Consider the following 20,195-nt stretch of genomic DNA (forward strand, 5'->3'; position numbering starts at 1 on the left):
AGAGGGAAGACTACAGGGAATACCCACGGGCCCATGACCTAACTTCAAAGTTTTGCCAATCATATTTCTTCCCCTACTCTTTTAGGAGAAAGGGACTGGAGCATTTTAAAAGAAACCCTGGACGTTGTATCCATTTCTCCATAATATGTCAGATTATATGTTTAATACTTAAGTGTTTTTTTGTCTATTTTAAAATATGCTGTTATAATCCCAATAAAGTTAGTGCTAATTCTTTATAGTTGCTTTGTTTGTATCAGTTGGCAAACACGGTCCGCACATCATATTTAGTTGATATGTCTCTTAAGTTTCTTAATTACTTCCTATAGCAGCATCTCCTCTTCCCTTCATCATTTTTTTTCTTCTTCTCGTGCCATCTACTCATTGAAAAGCCAGATTATGTGTCCTATAAAATTTCCTGCATTCTGGATTTGGTTTATTAGATATTCATGGTGTCTTTTAACATATTCTTCTACCTTATTTGTAATCTGGCAGTTAGATCTAAGGGTCTCAACAGAATTGGGTTCATTTGTTCTGGTAAGAATACTTTGTTCTCTGTACTTCTTACCCTGCATCAGGAGGTACATGGTGGCTGATAGTTCCTCGTTTAGAGGAGTTAAGATTGATCAATAGGTTTAGATCCATCTAATATAAAGTTTCCCATCAGCCTATCACCTACTGATTTTAGCTTCCAATGACAGTCATTGACTACATCCACTATTTCATTAGGGATTGCAAATGGTGATTTTTAAAAATCCATCATCTACATTTATTAGCTGAAAATCTTTTACAGAGAAGAATTTCCCTTCATCAGTTATTTGGTTAATTTGAGGCATAGCTTATACTGGAGAGATAGGATAAATGCTTGTTTCTTTTTCCTTTTTTTAAAGAGTCAATTTTTAGAATAATGAGTTGGTGCCTAGCAACTTGAAACTAATGCTTTTTAAAAAAAATATTATTATGAACCCATGAGTTTTTTAATATTTGATTAACTTTCGTCCATTGCAGTCATTATTCAGTGCTTAAACTGTACCATTTTTGGTCAGTGTAAGCCCCTTCATGTTGGCTCCTGAGTTCTTTTAACACAACCCAAGCTTTGCTTTATGACACCGTTTGCCCCAGTTTCATTAACTCATCCTATTTTTCTGAAGAGCTGTGGTTTTTTTGTAGGAAATGGTATTTGGATGCCACAGTCTCAAAACTGGAGTGTTCATTGGTATTAATTCTAGGCCTTTTCAGTGGACAAAGCCTGAAAAAAATGCTTTTTAGAAAGAAAACAATCATGAGTTCATTTCAAAATTTTCATTTCAAATTTGGCTTAGGGATTTTACGTCTTTGACTTTATGCTTATATCTCTTTTAAATCTGAAAATTTTCATTTCAAATATTAATATAGTTATTTTAATGTTTTTACTTGTATGTTTTCCTTATGCTTTTCCCATATCTATAAAATATTTCTTTATATTTGTTTTACAAAATTACAATACCAATATATAGCTACTAACAGCTGAAAGCAGTTTGATATTTCTTTTTGGTTCTTTTTGAGGCCTTCTTATTGTTAGGAGCAGCTGCCACATATTCAGAGCTTATTTACTTGCTAGATTTGTCTTGAGTCCTTTTTTTAATCCTCGTAACAACCCACTGAGGTGGAGCTTTGGTGAAAAGTTTGGGATCAAAATAAAGAGTATAAAAAATATCAGATTCTAAAGTTTAAATTTTGACTAATAAATTTGTAAACCCTAATTAATAAGGATTATCAACATTCATTATCAATTTCGTCAAAGGCCACAGCAGGATAACCTTTAAAAATGTAAGGTGAAGAAGTGAAGCGTATTTTGGTTTACATCTCCTTGACATTGAACAAAAGTTTGAAAAGTTCCTTTTGTCTTTTTAATCATAATTTTGATAACCTGTACAAATAGGACGAAGGCAGTGATCCCCAACCTTTTTGGCACCAGGGACTGGTCTTGTGGAGGACAATTTTTCCACAAAGCTGGGGGGTGGGGGGATGGGGGAGATGGGGGGATGGTTCAAGCGGTAATGCGAGCCATGGGAAGCGGCAGATGAAGCCTTGCTCATTTCACCTGCCGCTCACCTCCTGCTGTGCATCACCTCCTGCTGTGTGGCCCTGTTCCTAACAGGCCTGAGACCAGGCCATGGCCTGGGGGTTGGGGATCCTTGGAGTAAGGGAACCAGAGTAAAAACTGTATATACTGTGGCTTGTTACTACTGAAACTAACTTTAAGCTCTATCGGTCATTTAATTTTGAAGAACTACTCATTAGTTTAAAATAATTGGAGATCTCCAATTCACAATATTCTATTTAGTACATTTATTATTGCATTTCTGAGTAAAATGAGATCCTATACTTTAGCTTTCTAAAGCAACTGTGGACAGAGTTGGTGATACTATTGCACATTTATGGCACTGTACCTAAAAATGTAAGAATTTGTAGTTTATTGGGTTGTATTGTTAGTAATAGGGTTCATTTAATATAATCACTGGTGAAAGTATTGAGAATGTTGCCCAAATGAAATCAGTAGGTGTTGATCTTATTTCAGGAAATTTTGTTAAATCTCTCCTGGAGTTTCCTAGTAATAACTAGGCGTATAGTAGGAGCTTGTACATATCTGATAAATGAACAGTTGTTTCTTTGCGGTACGCGGGCCTGTCACTGTTGTGGCCTCTCCCGTTGCGGAGCACAGGCTCCGGACGCACAGGCTCAGCGGCCATGGCTCACGGGCCCAGCCACTCCGTGGCATGTGGGCTCTTCCTGGACCGGGGCACGAACCCGTGTCCCCTGCATGGGCAGGCAGTCTCTAAACCACTGCGCCACCAGGGAAGCCCTGAACAGTTGTTTTAAAAGAACTCAACAGGGTAAATTATTTTATTCCTTTTTTATGGCTGAGTCACTGAGTGCCTAAGGCCTCAAAACTTGGAAATGTTTAAAATTAGGAATTTAAACCTGTTTATAAAGCCTGTTTTCTTTCTTCCATGTACCTTTGCTTCCTTGTCCACAAAGAACACTTTGCTTCTCTGCCTTTGCCCTTTTCTCTGTTACAGTTCTAGAATAGGAGTAACTTGTCTGACCCAAGGTAGAAGGCAGAGTTTACAAATGTCATAAACCTAGATAAAGTACATTTTTATTATTATCCAAGTTTATTTTTAACCTTCAGTATACGTGAATAGTAGTAATTAATATTTTTGAATTTAAAAAAATTTCCAAATAAATACTGTATAGCTATTACATCTGTAAGTCCAGGAATGATATTGACATTATTAGTAGTAGTATTAGTAACAGGATAATCTTAATAGTACAAATTTATTTCTGTGGACCATCAGGCTATCTATATACAGCATTAGGTATTTAGTTTATAAAAAAGCAGTATACTTTTTGTCTTCTGGGAGCTTCCCTTCTAATTCACATAGACATTCTGGGCTTTACAAACCTGCTTTCACAGTTTGGTTTGTTTGCTTGTTTTTATCCTAAAGCAGATTTAGAACTCTATTAAAGTAGTTTCAGTAAACAGTCCTGATTTTGAAATGCTGTTTTGTAAAAATCTATTCTTTCTAGTGTTACCTCAATTTAATTGTCTCCTATGCTTGTTAAAAAAAAAAAAGGATAAGGACTAATAAATATATACTTAAATAAAAATTTATACTTATTATTAGGGTTACCAGAAGTATTTATAATTTTTATACTTCTTCCCATCTGGTTTTTGTTATTATTATATCTGGTTTTTAATTTCTTTATTGGTTTTTATTAATTTCTCGTTTTATTATTTCTTTTTATAATAACCTTTTGATAATCCAGACCATATGAACATCTGTATAGATACATTTATTTTTATTTTCCAAATAAAATATTCGTCTAGGTTAGCACCTTTGAAATAACTGGTAATTTTCAGCCTCAGCAACTCTAGTGATGTTTGTATTGCTTGTAAAAATGTAAATTTTAGGGGCTTCCCTGGTGGCGCAGTGGTTGAGAGTCTGTCTGCCGATGCAGCGTTCGTGCCCCGGTCTGGGAAGATCCCACATGCCGCGGAGCAGCTGGGCCCGTGAGCCATGGCCGCTGAGCTTGCGCGTCCGGAGGCTGTGCTCCGCAACGGTAGAGGCCACAGCAGTGAGAGGCCCACATACAGGAAAAAAAAAAAAAAATGTAAATTTTAGTTTTGTTTGGGGGAACATAAACCATCTTAAAGATATCATAGGTGGGCTTAGCAGGGAAGGGAGCTGTGATCTAGCCAGATAGATGAAAAAACACTTAGCTGGTCTGGGAGTAATATAGCATGTAAGTCAGTGAAAGAAATTAACAGGTATATATTTATTGTGATAATGAAGGGTTTTTGTAAGAATGTGATTCACAAAGGTGTGCAAATATGTCAGTCTAGGCAATGTACATAGAGTTCAGGCTTTTCTTTAAAGGTACATGTTTCTGGGGCTTCCCTGGTGGTGCAGTGGATGGGAGTCCACCTGCCGATGCAGGGGACAGGGGTTCGTGACCCAGTCCGGGAAGATCCCACATGCCGCGGAGCGGCTAGGCCCGTGAGCCATGACCGCTGGGCCTGTGCGTCCAGAGCCTGTGCTCTGCAACGGGAGAGGCCACAACAGTGAGAGGCCTGCGTACCGCAAAAAAAAAAAAAAAAAGGTACATGTTTCTTTATATCAACAGGAGTAGAAAAATAGTGAAGCCTTGAGAATGAGGGGGTTTTGTGTATGTGTGTATGTGTGAATTTTTTTCATCTCTGATAGGAATAATAGTCTAGGAGAACATGAGAGTCTTAAGTTTGTATGGTATAATAATTGACAGTTTTACATGACCTTCAGTACAGTCTTTTACCCTTTTCATGTCTTTTTTTATGAGAAGGGGAATCATTCAGCTGGATTTTCCATAAAAATAATGGATAATCTGGTTAGGTGCAAAGATTACAGAATTGTGTTTCATAATCAGGTACTAATAATTCATTGTGTAGCATTCCTAAGCTGATTCAAGTTTTTTCTTTTAAACAGGAAGTTGCTTTAAAGAATAAAAAAGAGCTGTATGTACTACCTCCTCCTCCCCAGTTCTACTCAAGCCTTATCGAAGAGATAGGAACTCTTGGTTGGGATAAGTATGTCTATTTTAAAATGTTTTAGAAATGCCTTTCTCTTACGTATTTCAATTAATATATTTGCAGTTTTAGCAATTTATTTTGTACTGTTTTTAGTCAAAAGTGTCATGTAGTTAGAGTATCTGATTCTTATTGTGGCTGTGAATTAAAGGTATATTATCCTAAAAAAATTGACCTACAAGGTAAAATTCTAAATATAATTTGGAAAAAAATAACATTTTTATGTACACAGTAAATTAAGATGTTACCATATTTTCACTGAACATATAACGTTATTTTCTTTTTTCTTTTAGTTTTAGTGAGATATAATAGACAAAATTTTTACATACTTAGAGTGTACAGTGTGATGATTTGATATACCTATACATTGTGAAAGGATTGCCACAATTGTATTAATTAACATTCATCACCTTACATATTTACCTTTTTATCTGACAGTTTTTTTGTGTTGGTTTTCTTGTTGCTATTATATGGAGGGGAGAATTTTAGGAACTTCTGACTGCCATTTTCACTGACATCACCCAATATATTTAGTTTTATGTCTATTATCTTGCTGTATGTTTTCTATTTGTCTCATGTATTTTGTGTTTTTTTCTTCATCTGCCTTTATTTGAATTAATCACAATTTTTATTATATTTTTCTTTCTATTAACTTGTTAGGTATACTTTTTTTTATTATTTTAGAGGTTACCTCAGAGATTACAACATACACATAGCAAAATATACATTGTTATCTTTACCAATTTTCTTATATTGCGAGGATCTAAAACTCTTTAATGAATTTTCTCCACTTTGTTGTGTTGTTGTTATAATGCATTTTAATTCTGTATTTAAATTTGACCAACGTTATTATTGTTGTTTTTAAAGTCAGTATTTTTAAACATACACACACAATTATTTCTCCCAGTGTTCTTCATTCCTTCCTTACTGCATTTCTATCCTGTCTAGAGTAATTTTCCTCCTGACTGAAGAATTCCCTTTAATGTTAGTTTATTGAGATAAAATTGACACAGAACATTATATTAGTTTCAGATGTACAACATACTGATTCAATATATGTATGTATTATGAAATAATCACCACAAGAAGTCTAGTTAACATGCATAAGTACACAGTTACATATTTTTTTCTTGTGATGAGAACCTTGAAGATTTATTCTCTTAGCAGCTTTCACATATACAATCCAGTTGACCCTTGAGTATCACGGGGTTTTATATGCAGATTTTTTTCAATAAATATGTACTACAGTACTATCCAATCTGCTGTTGGTTTAACGTGTGGATGTGGAACTGCAGATATGGAGGGTCAACTGTGCAGTTATAAGTGGATTTTCGACTGTGTTGGGGTTGGTGCACCTAACCGCCATGTTGTTCAGGTCAGCTGTTCAATATTATTAGCTTTAGTCACCATGCTGTACATTACACTCACACTAATTATTTTCTAACTGGAAGTTTGTGCCTGTTGACCTCTTTCACTCATTTCACCCACCCTCCACACCCATCTCTGCAACCCCTAATCTTTTCTCTGTATTTATGAATTCCGTTTTTTAGGTTTTTTTTTTTTTTTTTTTTTTTTTTTTGCGGTACGCGGGCCTCTCACTGTGTGGCTTCTCCCGTTGCGGAGCACAGGCTCCAGACACGCAGGCTCAGTGGCCATGGCTCGTGGGCCCAGCCACTCCGCGACATGTGGGATCCTCCCAGACCGGGGCACGAACCCGCATCCCCTGCATTGGCAGGCGTACTCTCAACCACTGCGCCACCAGGAAGCCCTAGGGTATGTTTTTAGATGCCACATTATAAGTGAGATCATACAGTATTTGTCTTTTTCTGTCTGACTTATTTCACTTAGCATAATGCCCATTATAGGTCATCCAGGTTGTTGCAAATGGCAGGATGTCCTTTTTTATGGCTGAAAAGTATTCCATTGCATATATATATACACCACATTTTATTTATCTGTTCATCTGTCAGTGGACACTTGGGTTGTTTCCATGTTTTGGCTATTGTAAATAATGCTGTAGTGAACATGGGTGTGCAGATAGCTCTTTGACATTGTGATTTTGTTTCCTTTGGACATAGACCCACAAGTGGAATTGCTGGATCATATTGAAGTTCTGTTTTTAATTTAGAGTGCATACACATTTATAATTGCTGCATCTTCCTTGTGGATTTTCCCTCATCATTAAATGTTTCTTTTTGAATCTAGCAATATTTCTTGCCTTAATGTCTACTTTGTTAGATATTAGGATAACTCTACTAGATTTTAATGCTCTGTTGAAATTCTCCATCTTTTTCTCTATTTTTTTTTTTTAATGGTTGTTTTAAAATTTTCCTACCTACTCCCATAAGCTCGATCCCCTTGAGTCTCTTTATTTTTTTATTTTTTTCTTGTGGTTTTCTGTCATACAGTCCTGGATCTTGGCATTCCTAGTGCTTTTATTAATTTTTGTTAATAGACTTAATTTTTTTAGAGTGGTTTTAGGGTCATCACAAAATTAGGAGGGTACAGAGATTGCCCATATACTTTCTGCCCCCAAATACACGCATAGACTCCACCATTATCAGCATCCCCCATCGGAGTGGTACATTTGTTACAGTAGACGAACCTACATTGACACATTGTTATCACCGTTGTTATCACCCCAAAACCATAGTGTATATTAGGATTTACTCTTAGTGATGTACATTTTATGGTTTTGGACAAATGTATAAAGACGTGTATCTGTCATTATAATATTGTACAAAGTAGTTTCATTGCCCTGAAAATGCTTTATGCTCTACCTATTCATCCCTCCCTCTCCCCTGGCCCTTGACAACCACTGTTCATTTTACTGTCTCCATAGTTTTGCCTTTTCCAGAATATCATATGGTTGGAACCATACATTATGAAGCCTTTTCAGATTGGCTTATTTCACTTAGTAATACATATTTAAATTTCCTCTCAGTCTTTTCTTGGCTCATAAGTTTTTAGCACTGAGTAATAGTTCATTGTCTGGGTGAACCACAGTTTATTCACCTACTGAAGGACATCTTGGTTGCTTCCAAATTTTGGCAGTTATGAATAAAGCTGCTGTAAACACCTATGTGCAGATTTTTCATGTGGATGTTATTTTTCAACTTTGTTGGGTGAATACCAAGGCCTAGACTTTTTTCTTTTTAACAGCAAAGAGTAAGGGTTTTTCTTTATTTTCACAATTGAATCAATACAAAATTGAATACTGTATAACAAAAAAACATGTAAAACCTTAAACCTCTGTGTCTCTTCTCAATAACATGATTGCTTTTTCTTTGGGAAAAACAAACAAACAGACAAAAAAAAAACGGCAAAAGGGGAGAAATGAGGAAACTGGCTTAATTTGTAGGCATTCTAGTTAACGCACCTTTTTTCACTGTCTTGGCGGTTCTTCTGTACTTGCCCTTGGCCATTCAGGCTGCAGTGCTATGCCTAATAATATTTGTTGAGTGTTGGAAATTGTGTATTAAAAAGTTTGGAAGCTCCAGATGATAGTTTCTTCTACAAAGGGTTTACTTTTTTCTTTGCTAGGAAAATAAAGTGGGGGCAGGTTGCCATAGAGACTGAAGTGGTTCAGGGTGGGTTGTCGTTTTTTGCAGGGCTCTTACTGCTCCTCTCCCTCTCCCAGGCTATAAACCTCCAGAGCTTTTAAGCAAGAGCCAAGTGTGCTCATTTGGATTTCTCCCTTGGTAGATCCTAAACTCTAATCTTTGTCTTCATTAGGCTAGTTTACCTTTAGCCCATTAGAGTCTAGGTTGCATTTTGGGCAGTGCTTCATATACCTCTTGTTTACTTTGCTTTTACCGGTAACCCTCCAAGGGTTCCCACTGAGAGCTTAGGGATGTTCACTGGGACTTTTTCCCACTGGTAGGTTCTAAATTCTAATAAATTTCTCCTCAGCATTATGAGATTTCTAAGTATTATCCTTTGTTTTTCATTGGCTTACTGCTTGGCTTTTTATCCTCTTATCCCTTGCAGTTTATTAAAAGTTTTGATGGAAAATTGCCAGAATATATGGCCGCAGTCTCTGACCCTATCTTTTCACCAGATTCTGGCCCTTTAAGTCTGTTATTTTTATTTCTCTATCCTCATGAGATTGCCAGAAGTGCTGTTAGGGTTTTTGTTTTTTTGTTTTTGTTTTTTTTTTTTTGCCACTTACTAGTAGCTCTCTGCCTGAGCCATTTACCCAGATCCTCCTTTTCTTGCCCTATGCCCAGAATTGCTAAATACCCTGAAGGAAAAATGACTGAAGTGTTGGCTTACTTCTCCTCTGTTCCCCCTTCTTCAGGACCTTGGTCCTTCAAGTCCTGGTTGCTTTAGCAATTTTTTGACACCTTCAAACTTTTTTTTTCTTTTCCCTTTCATCAGGCTACTTTAGTTGTTCTCAGTGAAGTTTTGGTCTTAAGTAAGGTACTCCATTTTAGCCAGAAATGGATGTTACATATAATTTTAAATGTACTATTATGGTGATGTTGAGGACTGGTTAATGCGTATTCATGAAACTACGTTTTATTTGATAAGGTATCATTCCTGAATAGGATTTGGGATGGATGAAACCTTTTTTAGAAAATTTAGCAGAACAATGGAGGGAAGAGACAGAAGACAAGTGATGAATTGAGATGCACTCTTGACAATTCTGCTGAAGTTATGAAGATTTTTCTTGAGGCGTTGATGTCATGGACCTGATCATTCTTGGGATTTAAAGTGATAGAAAAGAGAAAAATTATTTTGACTTATTTTCTGATGCTTAAATGTTAAGATCTTAGTGTTTAGAGGATAGTTAGGAATGGAGGAAGGGTTTGGAAAGGGAAGAAGAAATGTTCTTCTAGTTTTATTTCTGTTATTTTGATATAGTCAGTTTGAGGCAGTTTTCTAAGCAGATGTGACATTATTGGGAGAACTCCAGTAATGAAAATCAGTTGAAGCATTGAGTATGCAAATATCAGATTTTTGAATTGTTCATTTTTTTCCACCTATTATTTTTTGAATGCCTATAATGTAAGGCAGTGAAGATACACAAGCAAGACTTAAGATTCCTCATGGAACTTAAATCCAGTGGAAGAGTCAGAATTTAAGTAGATGGATCCCAGTAGTACTTAATTCTAACTCAGATAGGTACTATGGTATATACTTATAGGATTTTTGAGAGCTGTTAGCAACAAAGTTATAAGAGAAATAGTGCAAGTATATAAAATATTTTATGGAATAAATTTTTATAGATAAATAGGGAGTATTGACTTTGCTTTGCTTTGTATACATTGTTCTGATAGCGGAGAAAAAGGAACAGGTCTCTAACTTAGATAATAGATGAAAGCCAAAGGTAAGGATATGAATGCCTCTGCCATAGCATTCATCACAATATAAATGTTTGTCTCCCCCTTAGATTATTATATATAGGAACTTCCATTTTTAAGTTCCTGCTAGCTACTTTATAGAGTTCTTGTTTAATTCTCAGAATAAGTTTCAAGATACATATCCCCAGCTTTGTATATAAGATGAGTGTATATTGCCAAGGCTGGATGCATAACAGTGCTCAGGCTTAGGCGTGAATGATGGTTCCCTGGAGTTGTGCTGTGGGGATTGCTCTGGTATGGAGCCTTTAGTAAAGTTCCCTCAAGTACTTGGACATAGTTTTTATTAGTTTTCAGCCTCAAAGTGTGACTTTTGCACCATGGATAAAATTGGCCATGTGCAAATGATAGTTTTGAAATCTGTTGCTTAGATTTATGAAAGCTCATAGTTTAATTATAGTGACTAGGATGCATGATTGAATTAGAATATACCTGCTGTTACGTAATCATTAGTTAGTTTCATAGTCTTTACAAATAAACAGTGTGTTAGCAGAAGAGAAGTTGTCTGCATGGATTGATTTTGAGAAGCCAAATAGTATGATTTTGTCCGTATTAATCCAGCACTGTCTGGCAAAGTAAGAACATCTTTCAGTTTTATTTTTGTGACTTAATTCTTAAATCAGGCCTGGTATACTTGGCACACTGATAATACTGGGTTTCAGGACCCTCAGAGCTATATGTGCTGTCCCCATGCTGGAATTGTTACCTTGTGAGGTGCTGCCTGAGCAGCTGTCTAGCTTCTTAATCTAAAATATCTTTTAAAATAACACACATAATGATTTGCATGACAAATTGATTTAAATGGATTTTCAGAATCTTCATGATTCCTAGACCAAATAAAATATCTATATTTTACTTACCCTCTAAATAATAATCTTGTAGATTTGTTAGTGGAATAGTAAAATCTGATAATAAAAGAAGGATTTTTTTTAAGGTAAGGAAAACCTTGCTGTGTTTTTAAATTACATACTTGACATATCTAATCAGTTCTATAGTATCAAGCTTTATAAAAAATTAAGTTAGAAAAAAGGAAATGTTTAAAATATGATTGAAATCTTTCCTTTTCCCTCTATATTCGTATACCTTTTTTTTTAATAGAAATGACATTGAGAATTAGTAGCTGATCTTAAGTTTGATTGCTATTATTGTAATTTCTATACTTGTTACAACTTCTTTAAAAACACACTAAAAACAGCAAGTTGTCCTAAGGGTAAGATGAAGTTGTGGATGATTTTGGGTGTTATACTGGCTCAGAAAGGTGGGTGATGCAAAAAAGTGTCTTGATGGATTTCTGTTAACTTCTGCTTGTGTTATGTTACAGAATGGCTCAATAAAACAGTAAGAATTAAACAGAATTCTTGGGGTTTAATAGGATTTTCTGTTTGGTATTAAGAATGTCCTGAAGTTGAAAGCTTTGTTTGCTTTATAGAATGGCTGATTTATATCCCACTTTACCTAGGATAGTCCTAACTTATGCCTTTTATCGTGGCCCCTTTTAGTCTCAAAAGTGTCCCAGTTCAAAAGAAATGCATAGTCACTTTATTTATAGGATATCTTATGTTTGTTTTAGTAATCACATGGTCCTAGAGAATTCAGAGCTTAAATGATTCAAACAGGGGGTAGTGACCTGATGGTTTTGTCCTTTTTAATGCAGCATATTATTTATCGCTTAGAGTGAGTAGAATTAAACTATTTGGCCTTTTAAATTTATTTTGGGAAAGAGCTGAGTTTTACTAAATTTGTTGTGCTGCTGAAAGATTGTCAACATGTAATAAATTAGATTTTTAATTAAGTCCAATATTTTTGAAATGGACTTAATTCATTGATGGTGATATCCTCTCTAATTCTCAGTGCATTTCAAATAATTATATAACATTGGGAGAAATGGAGATACTTGTTAATACTAAATTAATTCCAGTAATGAGACAAGGGCTTTAATTCTGGCTTATCAGCTGTGTGACCTTGGGCAAGTCACATAACCTCTCAGAGCCACATACTCTTCATTTTTTAAATGAAACCAATGATGCTTAGTAATAAGGGTTGAAAAGAAACATAAGTTATGTGACTCAAATAATACCTTGTGTAAGGTAAATATAAAGTTGTTGAGACACTAGTTCACCAAAAGGTCCGACTATATATGAGTTTTACAACATATAATTAGTGTTATGATTTAATTATAATGATAATTTTGTTGTATAACGCATAAGAATATAGATGTTAAAAGTATGAATTTCATTCTAAATGACCTTTATAAATAGAGTGCTTTTACCTCATACATATATCCAAATCACTGAATGCAAATTATATGATAGTGAAAAAATTGTCCTTCAAAACATTGGTAATATGTTTAGGGTATCTAGTTAAACAGAATTCTCATTTAGTTGTTTAAAACTTACATGCGAATCAGTAAATATGAACCAGTCTGACAGCAGCTTGTTTATGTTCATATAATACATAGAGCATTGACACATACATAGAAAAATAAAACTTTCATATTGCTTATTAAAAAAAGCTTATTTGATTGGGAGGCAAAACTTAACACTAAAAGGAGCAGTATGAGAGTTTAGAGAAAGGTGAAGTTCTTTTGCGCTACGGATAATTTAGGAAGGTTCTGAGAGGAAGTAGATATTGGGAAAGCTTGGGAGGAATATAGAAAGCCTTAAAAGGGTGGGAATGGGGGAGGCAACTTTGTAGTGATGGAAATGTGCAGTTCATTTTTGGACTTTGGAGTGGATCAGTTGCTCACATAAGAGGATTAATATTAGGGCTGGACTGAAAGGTCTTGACTGTTAGGCTAAGGATTCTTTATATGCAGGTGATGGGGACTCACTGCGTATTTTTGAGCAAGTGGTTGATATGATTAAACAGATATTTAGGAAGATTAATCTAGTTAATGGAAGGCAGGATAGACTGGTGTACAGAAAACACAGGGAGGAAAAATGTTAACTAGGGAGGTTGTTTTTTTTGTTTTTTGTTTTTTTTCCTTTGCGGTACACGGGCCTCCCACCCCTGTGGCCTCTCCTGTTGCGGAGCACAGGCTCTGGAGGCGCAGGCTCAGCAGCCATGGCTCACGGGCCCAGCCGCTCCGCGGCATGTGGGATCTTCCCGGACCGGGGCACAAACCCGTGTCCCCTGCATCAGCAGGCGGACTCTTAACCACTGCGCCACCAGGGAAGCCCAGGGAGGTTGTTTTTTGAAGTAGTTAATGCTTAAAGTTGAGAGTGGAAATGGAAACTTTGGTGCTTTATTAAAACATGAAGGTCCTCAGTCTGCCTTTTGATGTTATTAGTACATAAATGCATCTAGATACTTAATGAAAAAAACTGTATAACTTAAGCTTTTGGTCAAAGTAAGTACAGTATTTCAAGAGATATAAAGCACATTCATTCTGTTTTTCTATACTGATAACATTCACCTATTAAGAACAACAACAAAAACCTCTCTGAAGCTTAAGTATTAATACCCCTTTCAAACGTTTAAAAAACTTTACTCTTGGGCTTCCCTGGTGGCGCAGTGGTTGAGAATCCACCTGCCAATGCAGGGGACACGGGTTCGAGCCCTGGTCCAGGAATATCCCACATGCTGCGGAGCAACTAACCCCCTGAGCCACAACTACTGAGCCTGCTCTCTAGAGCCCGCGAGCCACAACTACTGAAGCCCAGGCGCCTAGAGCCTGTGCTCCGCAACAAGAGAAGCCACCACAATGAGAAGCCCATGCCCCACAACGAATAGTAGCCCCCGCTCACCACAGGTAGAGAAAGCCAGTATGCAGCAACGAAGACCCAATGCAGCCAATAAATAAATAAATAAAATTAAAAAAAACCCTTAACTCTAAGTTTAGTGCCATTTTAGTTATTGCAAGCAGTAACTTATAAAGAAATGCAGCAAATGATAAATGCAAAGTAAAATGCAAAAAGTATAGTGTTTTATTTCTTTAGATTTTTATGTTTATGTTTTTATAATTTCTTAGTCAGTTTTGGAATATGTCTAGCTGAGTAGTAAATACCTAAACTTATAAGTTTTAAATGTGTTTATAACTTTTCAAAAATTTGAGCTTTCCAATAATGAAAGTTGCCCAAAATGTATTATTTAAATGAGTAGAAATTATTTCATGTTGTTTAAATTGAGATATCCAACTTACCAATAAAAGAGAACATTTGAAATAGCCTTTTTTTAAAGACAAACTGATTTTAATATTACTTGTAAGAGCTTATTGCTGTTTTTTCCCCTTTAATATCTCTTCTGTAGACCAAACATTAAGATATTCCTTTCTGTCTTGAATAGGTACAAATATTGATTATCTAGTTAAGGTACAGGCTGAGCTGCTTTTAACAAAGAGAACTCCAAATCCTCAGTGTTTCAAACAAAATAGAATTTTATTCATCTCTCATTTAACAGTTCACAGGTAGGCAGGTGGTCAAGAGTGAGTTGGTGGCTTTGTTTCACAGGGTCATCCAAGAGCCCAGGTTTCTTTTGCTTTTCAACCATCCACTGGCTGCATTGTTCAGCATAGTAGCTACTAGCCACATGTGACTATTGATACTTACATTTAAATTAACTCAAATTAAAAATTTAATATTCATACTAGCTACATTTTAAGTCCTCCGTAGCTACATATGATGAGTGGCTACTGTTTTGGACGGTGCAGATATAGAATACCTACATCATCGCAGAAAGTTCTGTTGGTCAGAGCTGCACTAAGAGGTTGTTCTTGTTGGCATGGTCTCTGCTGGGTCATATTGGCCTAAGTTCCACTCTACAGGAAGGGAGAATGGGAGGGATTGGGGGAGGGGTAGCCACGATTTTGTTATAAGTGATCCAAAAGGTGCACATATCACTTCTGCTTGCAGTACATTGGTCAAAATTTAGTGATACGCTGATACCCAAGGACAGCTGGAAGGGTTGCTAGCTGGATAGAGTGTACCCAGCTAAAACTCGGTTTAGGTGGAGTGCTACAGTAGCTGGGATCCTACTACCAAAAGGAAGAAGCTGAGAATAAATACTAGAGCACACTTGCCAATCTCAGTCACATGTACTAAACGTGATAGTAATCACAATAATTTTCTCCTTCTTCCCCAAACAAAGTAGACAGGAATCAACATGGGTAAAATGTTTAATTTTAAATGACCATGCTGAGATTAACCTGAAATTATAAATTTTTAAAAGTTTGAATTTTGTCTTAAAGCTTAACAAAATTAACCATATGATCCTTTTGACTGCAGGGCAGTATTTTGAGCATAAGCCTGTTTTTCTCTAATGTATTATTTCTACATCTTAAACTTTGCCCGTGTGATTGCAAACAAAAGACTAGAACTTTAGTTTATTTCTGTCTTATTTTATAGATGTTCCGTAGTGATTTTGAACATGTTGATGCCAAGCAGCAGTGAGAAGTATGAAAAGTACTAGTTGGTGATTTAGTTGTTCCTTCTCTCTCCCTATTCCTTCTTGCTCTCTCTCTGTATATATTCATCATGCTTCTAAACTATTTAGGGCTTATAATGAAAAGCAGCAGGCTTTTTCCATACCATATCCCATCCCTGGTCTTATACTTTGAGACAAACACTCTGAAATGTTCATGTTTACAAGTAACTTCTGTATTTCTAAAAAATATGCCTATATTCAGCATTGCTTGATTGATCAGAATTACATACTGATTAACTACTATAATAAAAATGGATTTAGTTCATATACTGCCTTCTCTCTCCCTTCATCACTATTCTTTTATTCTTCTATTTGCTTTAATATTTCTTAAACTTCTTTCATGTCTGTTCAATTAAAGATGGTATCTTTTACTCTCAAATTAGCAATTACAAAATTTAATGTTTCTTATCTTTCCTCCTCATATCTTTCTCCTTTCTCCTTCTCAGTTTTTGTTGTCTCTGTTTTAAATTGCAATGATCAAATATATTTACATTAGTTTCTGTAACTATAATTAAGTCTGCTAGCTTTGTCTATTACTGAATTCTAAAAATTGTAATTAGTAAGCAGTTCAATTTTTTATGACTACATAAATATTTTTCACTGAAAAGCTAATGGTAGAGCAATTACCATTTTTAACATAGCTTTATTGTTTATGATTTAGTTTAAAATTTCCTCTTCCCATTTTTGTTTCTCGTATTTTTTAAAATTTTCCTTAATTTCTTCCCACATACAAGTAATACCCTCTGTTCTGCAGACTTTCTTTTTTTGCCAGCTGTCTCCCTCCTGGAGCCCTCTTTCTCTCTCCTCTAATCTGTTTCGTTACTCAGTGCTCTTCTGACCACTTTACATCTTTATAAAGTTTGTTGAAAATTTGCTTTGATTGATGCTATTCCTTGTGCTTTTTATAACTGTGGGATTATGCATATCTTTTTAAAATTCCTTTTTTCTGTGTGTGAGTAGAGAGAGGATATAAATGCATATGCTCATCTCAACATCTTGAATCTGAAGTGTTGATGTTTTCAAAGAGTCAGATGCCCATGTATCTAACCCTTAGAGTCATACTGATAAAACTTGTGATAAAGTCTGATGTTGTAAATTTTTGAGGGGAGGGGGATATGAGACATTTACAAATAAAGCTGAAAGAAAATGATTATATAGAGTCATTGATATTTTTATGTAAATAAACATTTCTAGAATAAGTTTCTTTTGTTTTCTAAGACTCTAGACTTTTTATAGATTATGATAAAAATTTTTTTCTGTTGATAAAGCTTGTTCTGTTTTACTTTTTATTCTATTATTGAAGATATGTATCTTCAGATTTAGATCTGTTTTTCATTACAAATAGAAAGAACTTTATTGCCCAGCACTTCTTGAAATTGACCCATTTTACCATTATATCTGGCCAGTGACTAAACAGCATATAGTGTTGTTAAAAAAATGTTCCCTAGGTTAGGAGGCTAATGTTAGTTTTGAACTCTTAACAGGTTTTACCATCAGTCTGGGTGATAAGTTGTGCAATACTGTTAGACTACTTTTTATCTTTACAAGAGAATGGTATTGTAAAAATGTCAAAAAAATATCCACATGCCCAGTTCAATAGTAAATATACTGCTAAATTTGAACCTTTTTGGCAGTAGCTTATGCTTCTCAAGGGACCATATTTTTACAGAATGATATATTTCAAAGGGTATTGGTTTCTATTGTAAAAAATTCATGCATTTAGAGCAACTTAAAGCCAAAACAATTGTGCTTGTGGTATGTGTTTAAAATATTAGTCATCTTGAATACATGCCCAGGTTAAGTGTCAGAAGCTATATATTGCACAAAAAGAAAATTTATTGTTAGGAGACCAGGCTGTACCTGTGCTTATAAGCATTTTCCTTAGAGGATCAATTTGAGTATATGAACTAATACTAGCCAGGCTTTTGTACAGTAACATTATTTATAATAAAGGAGAAGTTCATTGAGGAGAAAAACAAATAAAGGAAGCATAAAAGTCTCATATTGTATGAAACTACAGAAATGGATCAGAGAGTTTGACAGGAAGTTTAATGTGTACATAAGTAGAGTCTGACAGGAACATGCTGTGTGTGCCAAAGGTTCCGGTGATGGAAAACCGAAACATAGTGCTCACTGACCACAGCATGAGCCTTGACACACGTTGTAAATAATCCAGAGATCTATGACTGCATTAAGCACTGGGCTGGTGTATTAACGGCAGTAAATCTATAGCAGCATAATGGGATAGCATACACAAATTCCTCTGATTAATTTTTGTAAGGGATTAATAGGAATATAGCAAATATTTTCATTTCAAATCCTGCCATCCTCCAACCTCCCCCTCCCCCCAGCCCCACCCTCTCTATTGTGATCGTTTTTTATTCTCTTCTACTCACCAGGCTTGTGTATGTGGATACTTGCTTTAGTACCATCAAGTTAAAAGCCGAAGATGCTTCTGGTAGAGAGCATCTCATCACTGTCAAGTTGAAGGCGAAGGTATGTGCTTTGTTAAACTGTTACTGCGGCCAGGAAATACTTTGGGAAATGAACCCTGTGAATGTTTTCAATGTAAACGAGTGCTAGTTGCTTCTAAAAAAAAATGACACTTAAAATTTATTTTGGGGGACTTCCCTGGCAGTCCAATGGTTAAGACTCTGCGCTTCCAAAGCAGGGGGTGCAGAATTGATCCCTGGTCAGGAAACTAAGATCCCACATGCTGTGCGGCACGACCAAATAAAAAAATTATTTGGGAATGCCTCAAAAAATTTATTCACTAAGTTTCCCAAAGCCTAGCTATAATTTCATGTCACTGTTTTAATTCAAATTTGATCAAAATATAGACTTTATAGTAAAAAAATACTACAAATAAGGTTTGGCAGCCTCAAAGTACCATAGTGTTATTTTTGTAACATCCTATGTAGAAAAGAGTTGGAAGTATCCACTATTGCAAGTAAAGTTCTACTGAAGAAAGTCTTTTGTCTTCAACTCCTACTATGAATTACCTTTGTTGTTCTTATTTCTGACTTCCCCCTACCCCTCAAACACAGACACACACATATGCATACTTTTTTCTGTTGTCTTGGCTGAAATTTTTTTACTTCTCTGTTTAAAAATTTTGCAAAGGTTATACACCTCTATAGAGGTGTATATACAGCTCTATACATCTCTATAGAGCCCTTCCAGGCTAGTGGTCTATAGCTACTCACTAATTTTATTGGCACAAAACATAGCTGTTTTGTCTTTATTTTTAAATTATAGATTGTGAATTTTGAGAAATAAGTGGAATAAGCAAGTTCAGGATATTAATCATTTACTTAGTAATCACTGGGGAAACATTAGACTTTGAGAAAACCAGGTCATCTAACTTTTTTTTAATTGTCCCTAGGAGTCATCAGTCAACTCTGTTTCATGAGATTGTAGTGATGAAAAGATCAGTTGTGTTTGTCCTTTTAAAAAATGTGTCTGGCATTTAAGCTTTTCATGAGAGAAAATTAATATATAAAGCAGTACTGGGTGACACAGAAAAGTTGGTATCTTATAGTGCCTCTATCAGACAAATTGAGAAATGACTCATTCTCTCTTTTTCTTACACACAGAATGTTTATGTATAATTTCAAGATTTATATGTGATAAGTTTTGAGGAAAAATTAGTGGGATAGAAATCTTCTTTGTAAAATAAGTTACATGAATATTTTTATTAAATGAAAATGAAAAAGTTTTTATTTTCTTTTTTAATTTTTAAAGGTGTGTTTTTTTAAGATCAAGGAGAAATCTGCCTTTATCCTTCCTAAGGTCATATACTGCCAGTGGCAAGGGATCTGTCATTTTCTTCAGAGTTTTATTTGTTTATATTTTGTACATTGATAAAAGTTGCTTTGCTGTTATGAAGACCAAAATGAAAAATTTTAAATACATCCTATCCCGATTCTTTTTTTTAAAAGCCTCATTTTTGCAATCTTTTCTACTTACTAAGAGATAATGATTTAAGTCTACATTGCCTGTCACTATACCTACAAGATTTTATTATTAATTCTGATTAATGACATTATTGGTAGTATTGAGAGGGAGGATGTGTAGCCACTAGTATGGTCCATTCTGTCTGCTTTTTCTTATAACTTTTCAAGGTAGATAAGGTGACACTTTTAATATTTCTCTAGAGAATATTTTCAAGTGTCAGTTTTTGCAGCATCGATAGCTGTGAAGCACTATTATGGATGCCCTGGCAAGAGAGAAGAGAAAGCTTTATTTGAGTTAGTAAGAAAAAAATATGCGTTTAAAAAAAAAAGAAAAAAAAGACAGGCTGA

The 20,195-nt window shown here is 35.3% G+C and overlaps 1 protein-coding gene across 1 annotated transcript in view; it reads left to right on the forward strand.

Moving 5' to 3' along the window:
* The window catches only part of FANCL (FA complementation group L), a gene marked incomplete at both ends in the record, with an annotated part of 77,290 nt that overhangs the window by 14,406 nt on the left and 42,689 nt on the right, over window positions 1-20,195 (forward strand). Inside the window, 2 exon segments of the mRNA XM_079720927.1 lie at window positions 5,007-5,107; window positions 18,291-18,387. Coding sequence (XP_079577053.1) covers window positions 5,007-5,107; window positions 18,291-18,387 — 198 coding nt within the window.

The sequence above is a fragment of the Hyperoodon ampullatus genome (genome assembly GCF_949752795.1).
Source record: "Hyperoodon ampullatus genome assembly, chromosome: 15".
NCBI lineage: Eukaryota > Metazoa > Chordata > Mammalia > Artiodactyla > Ziphiidae > Hyperoodon > Hyperoodon ampullatus.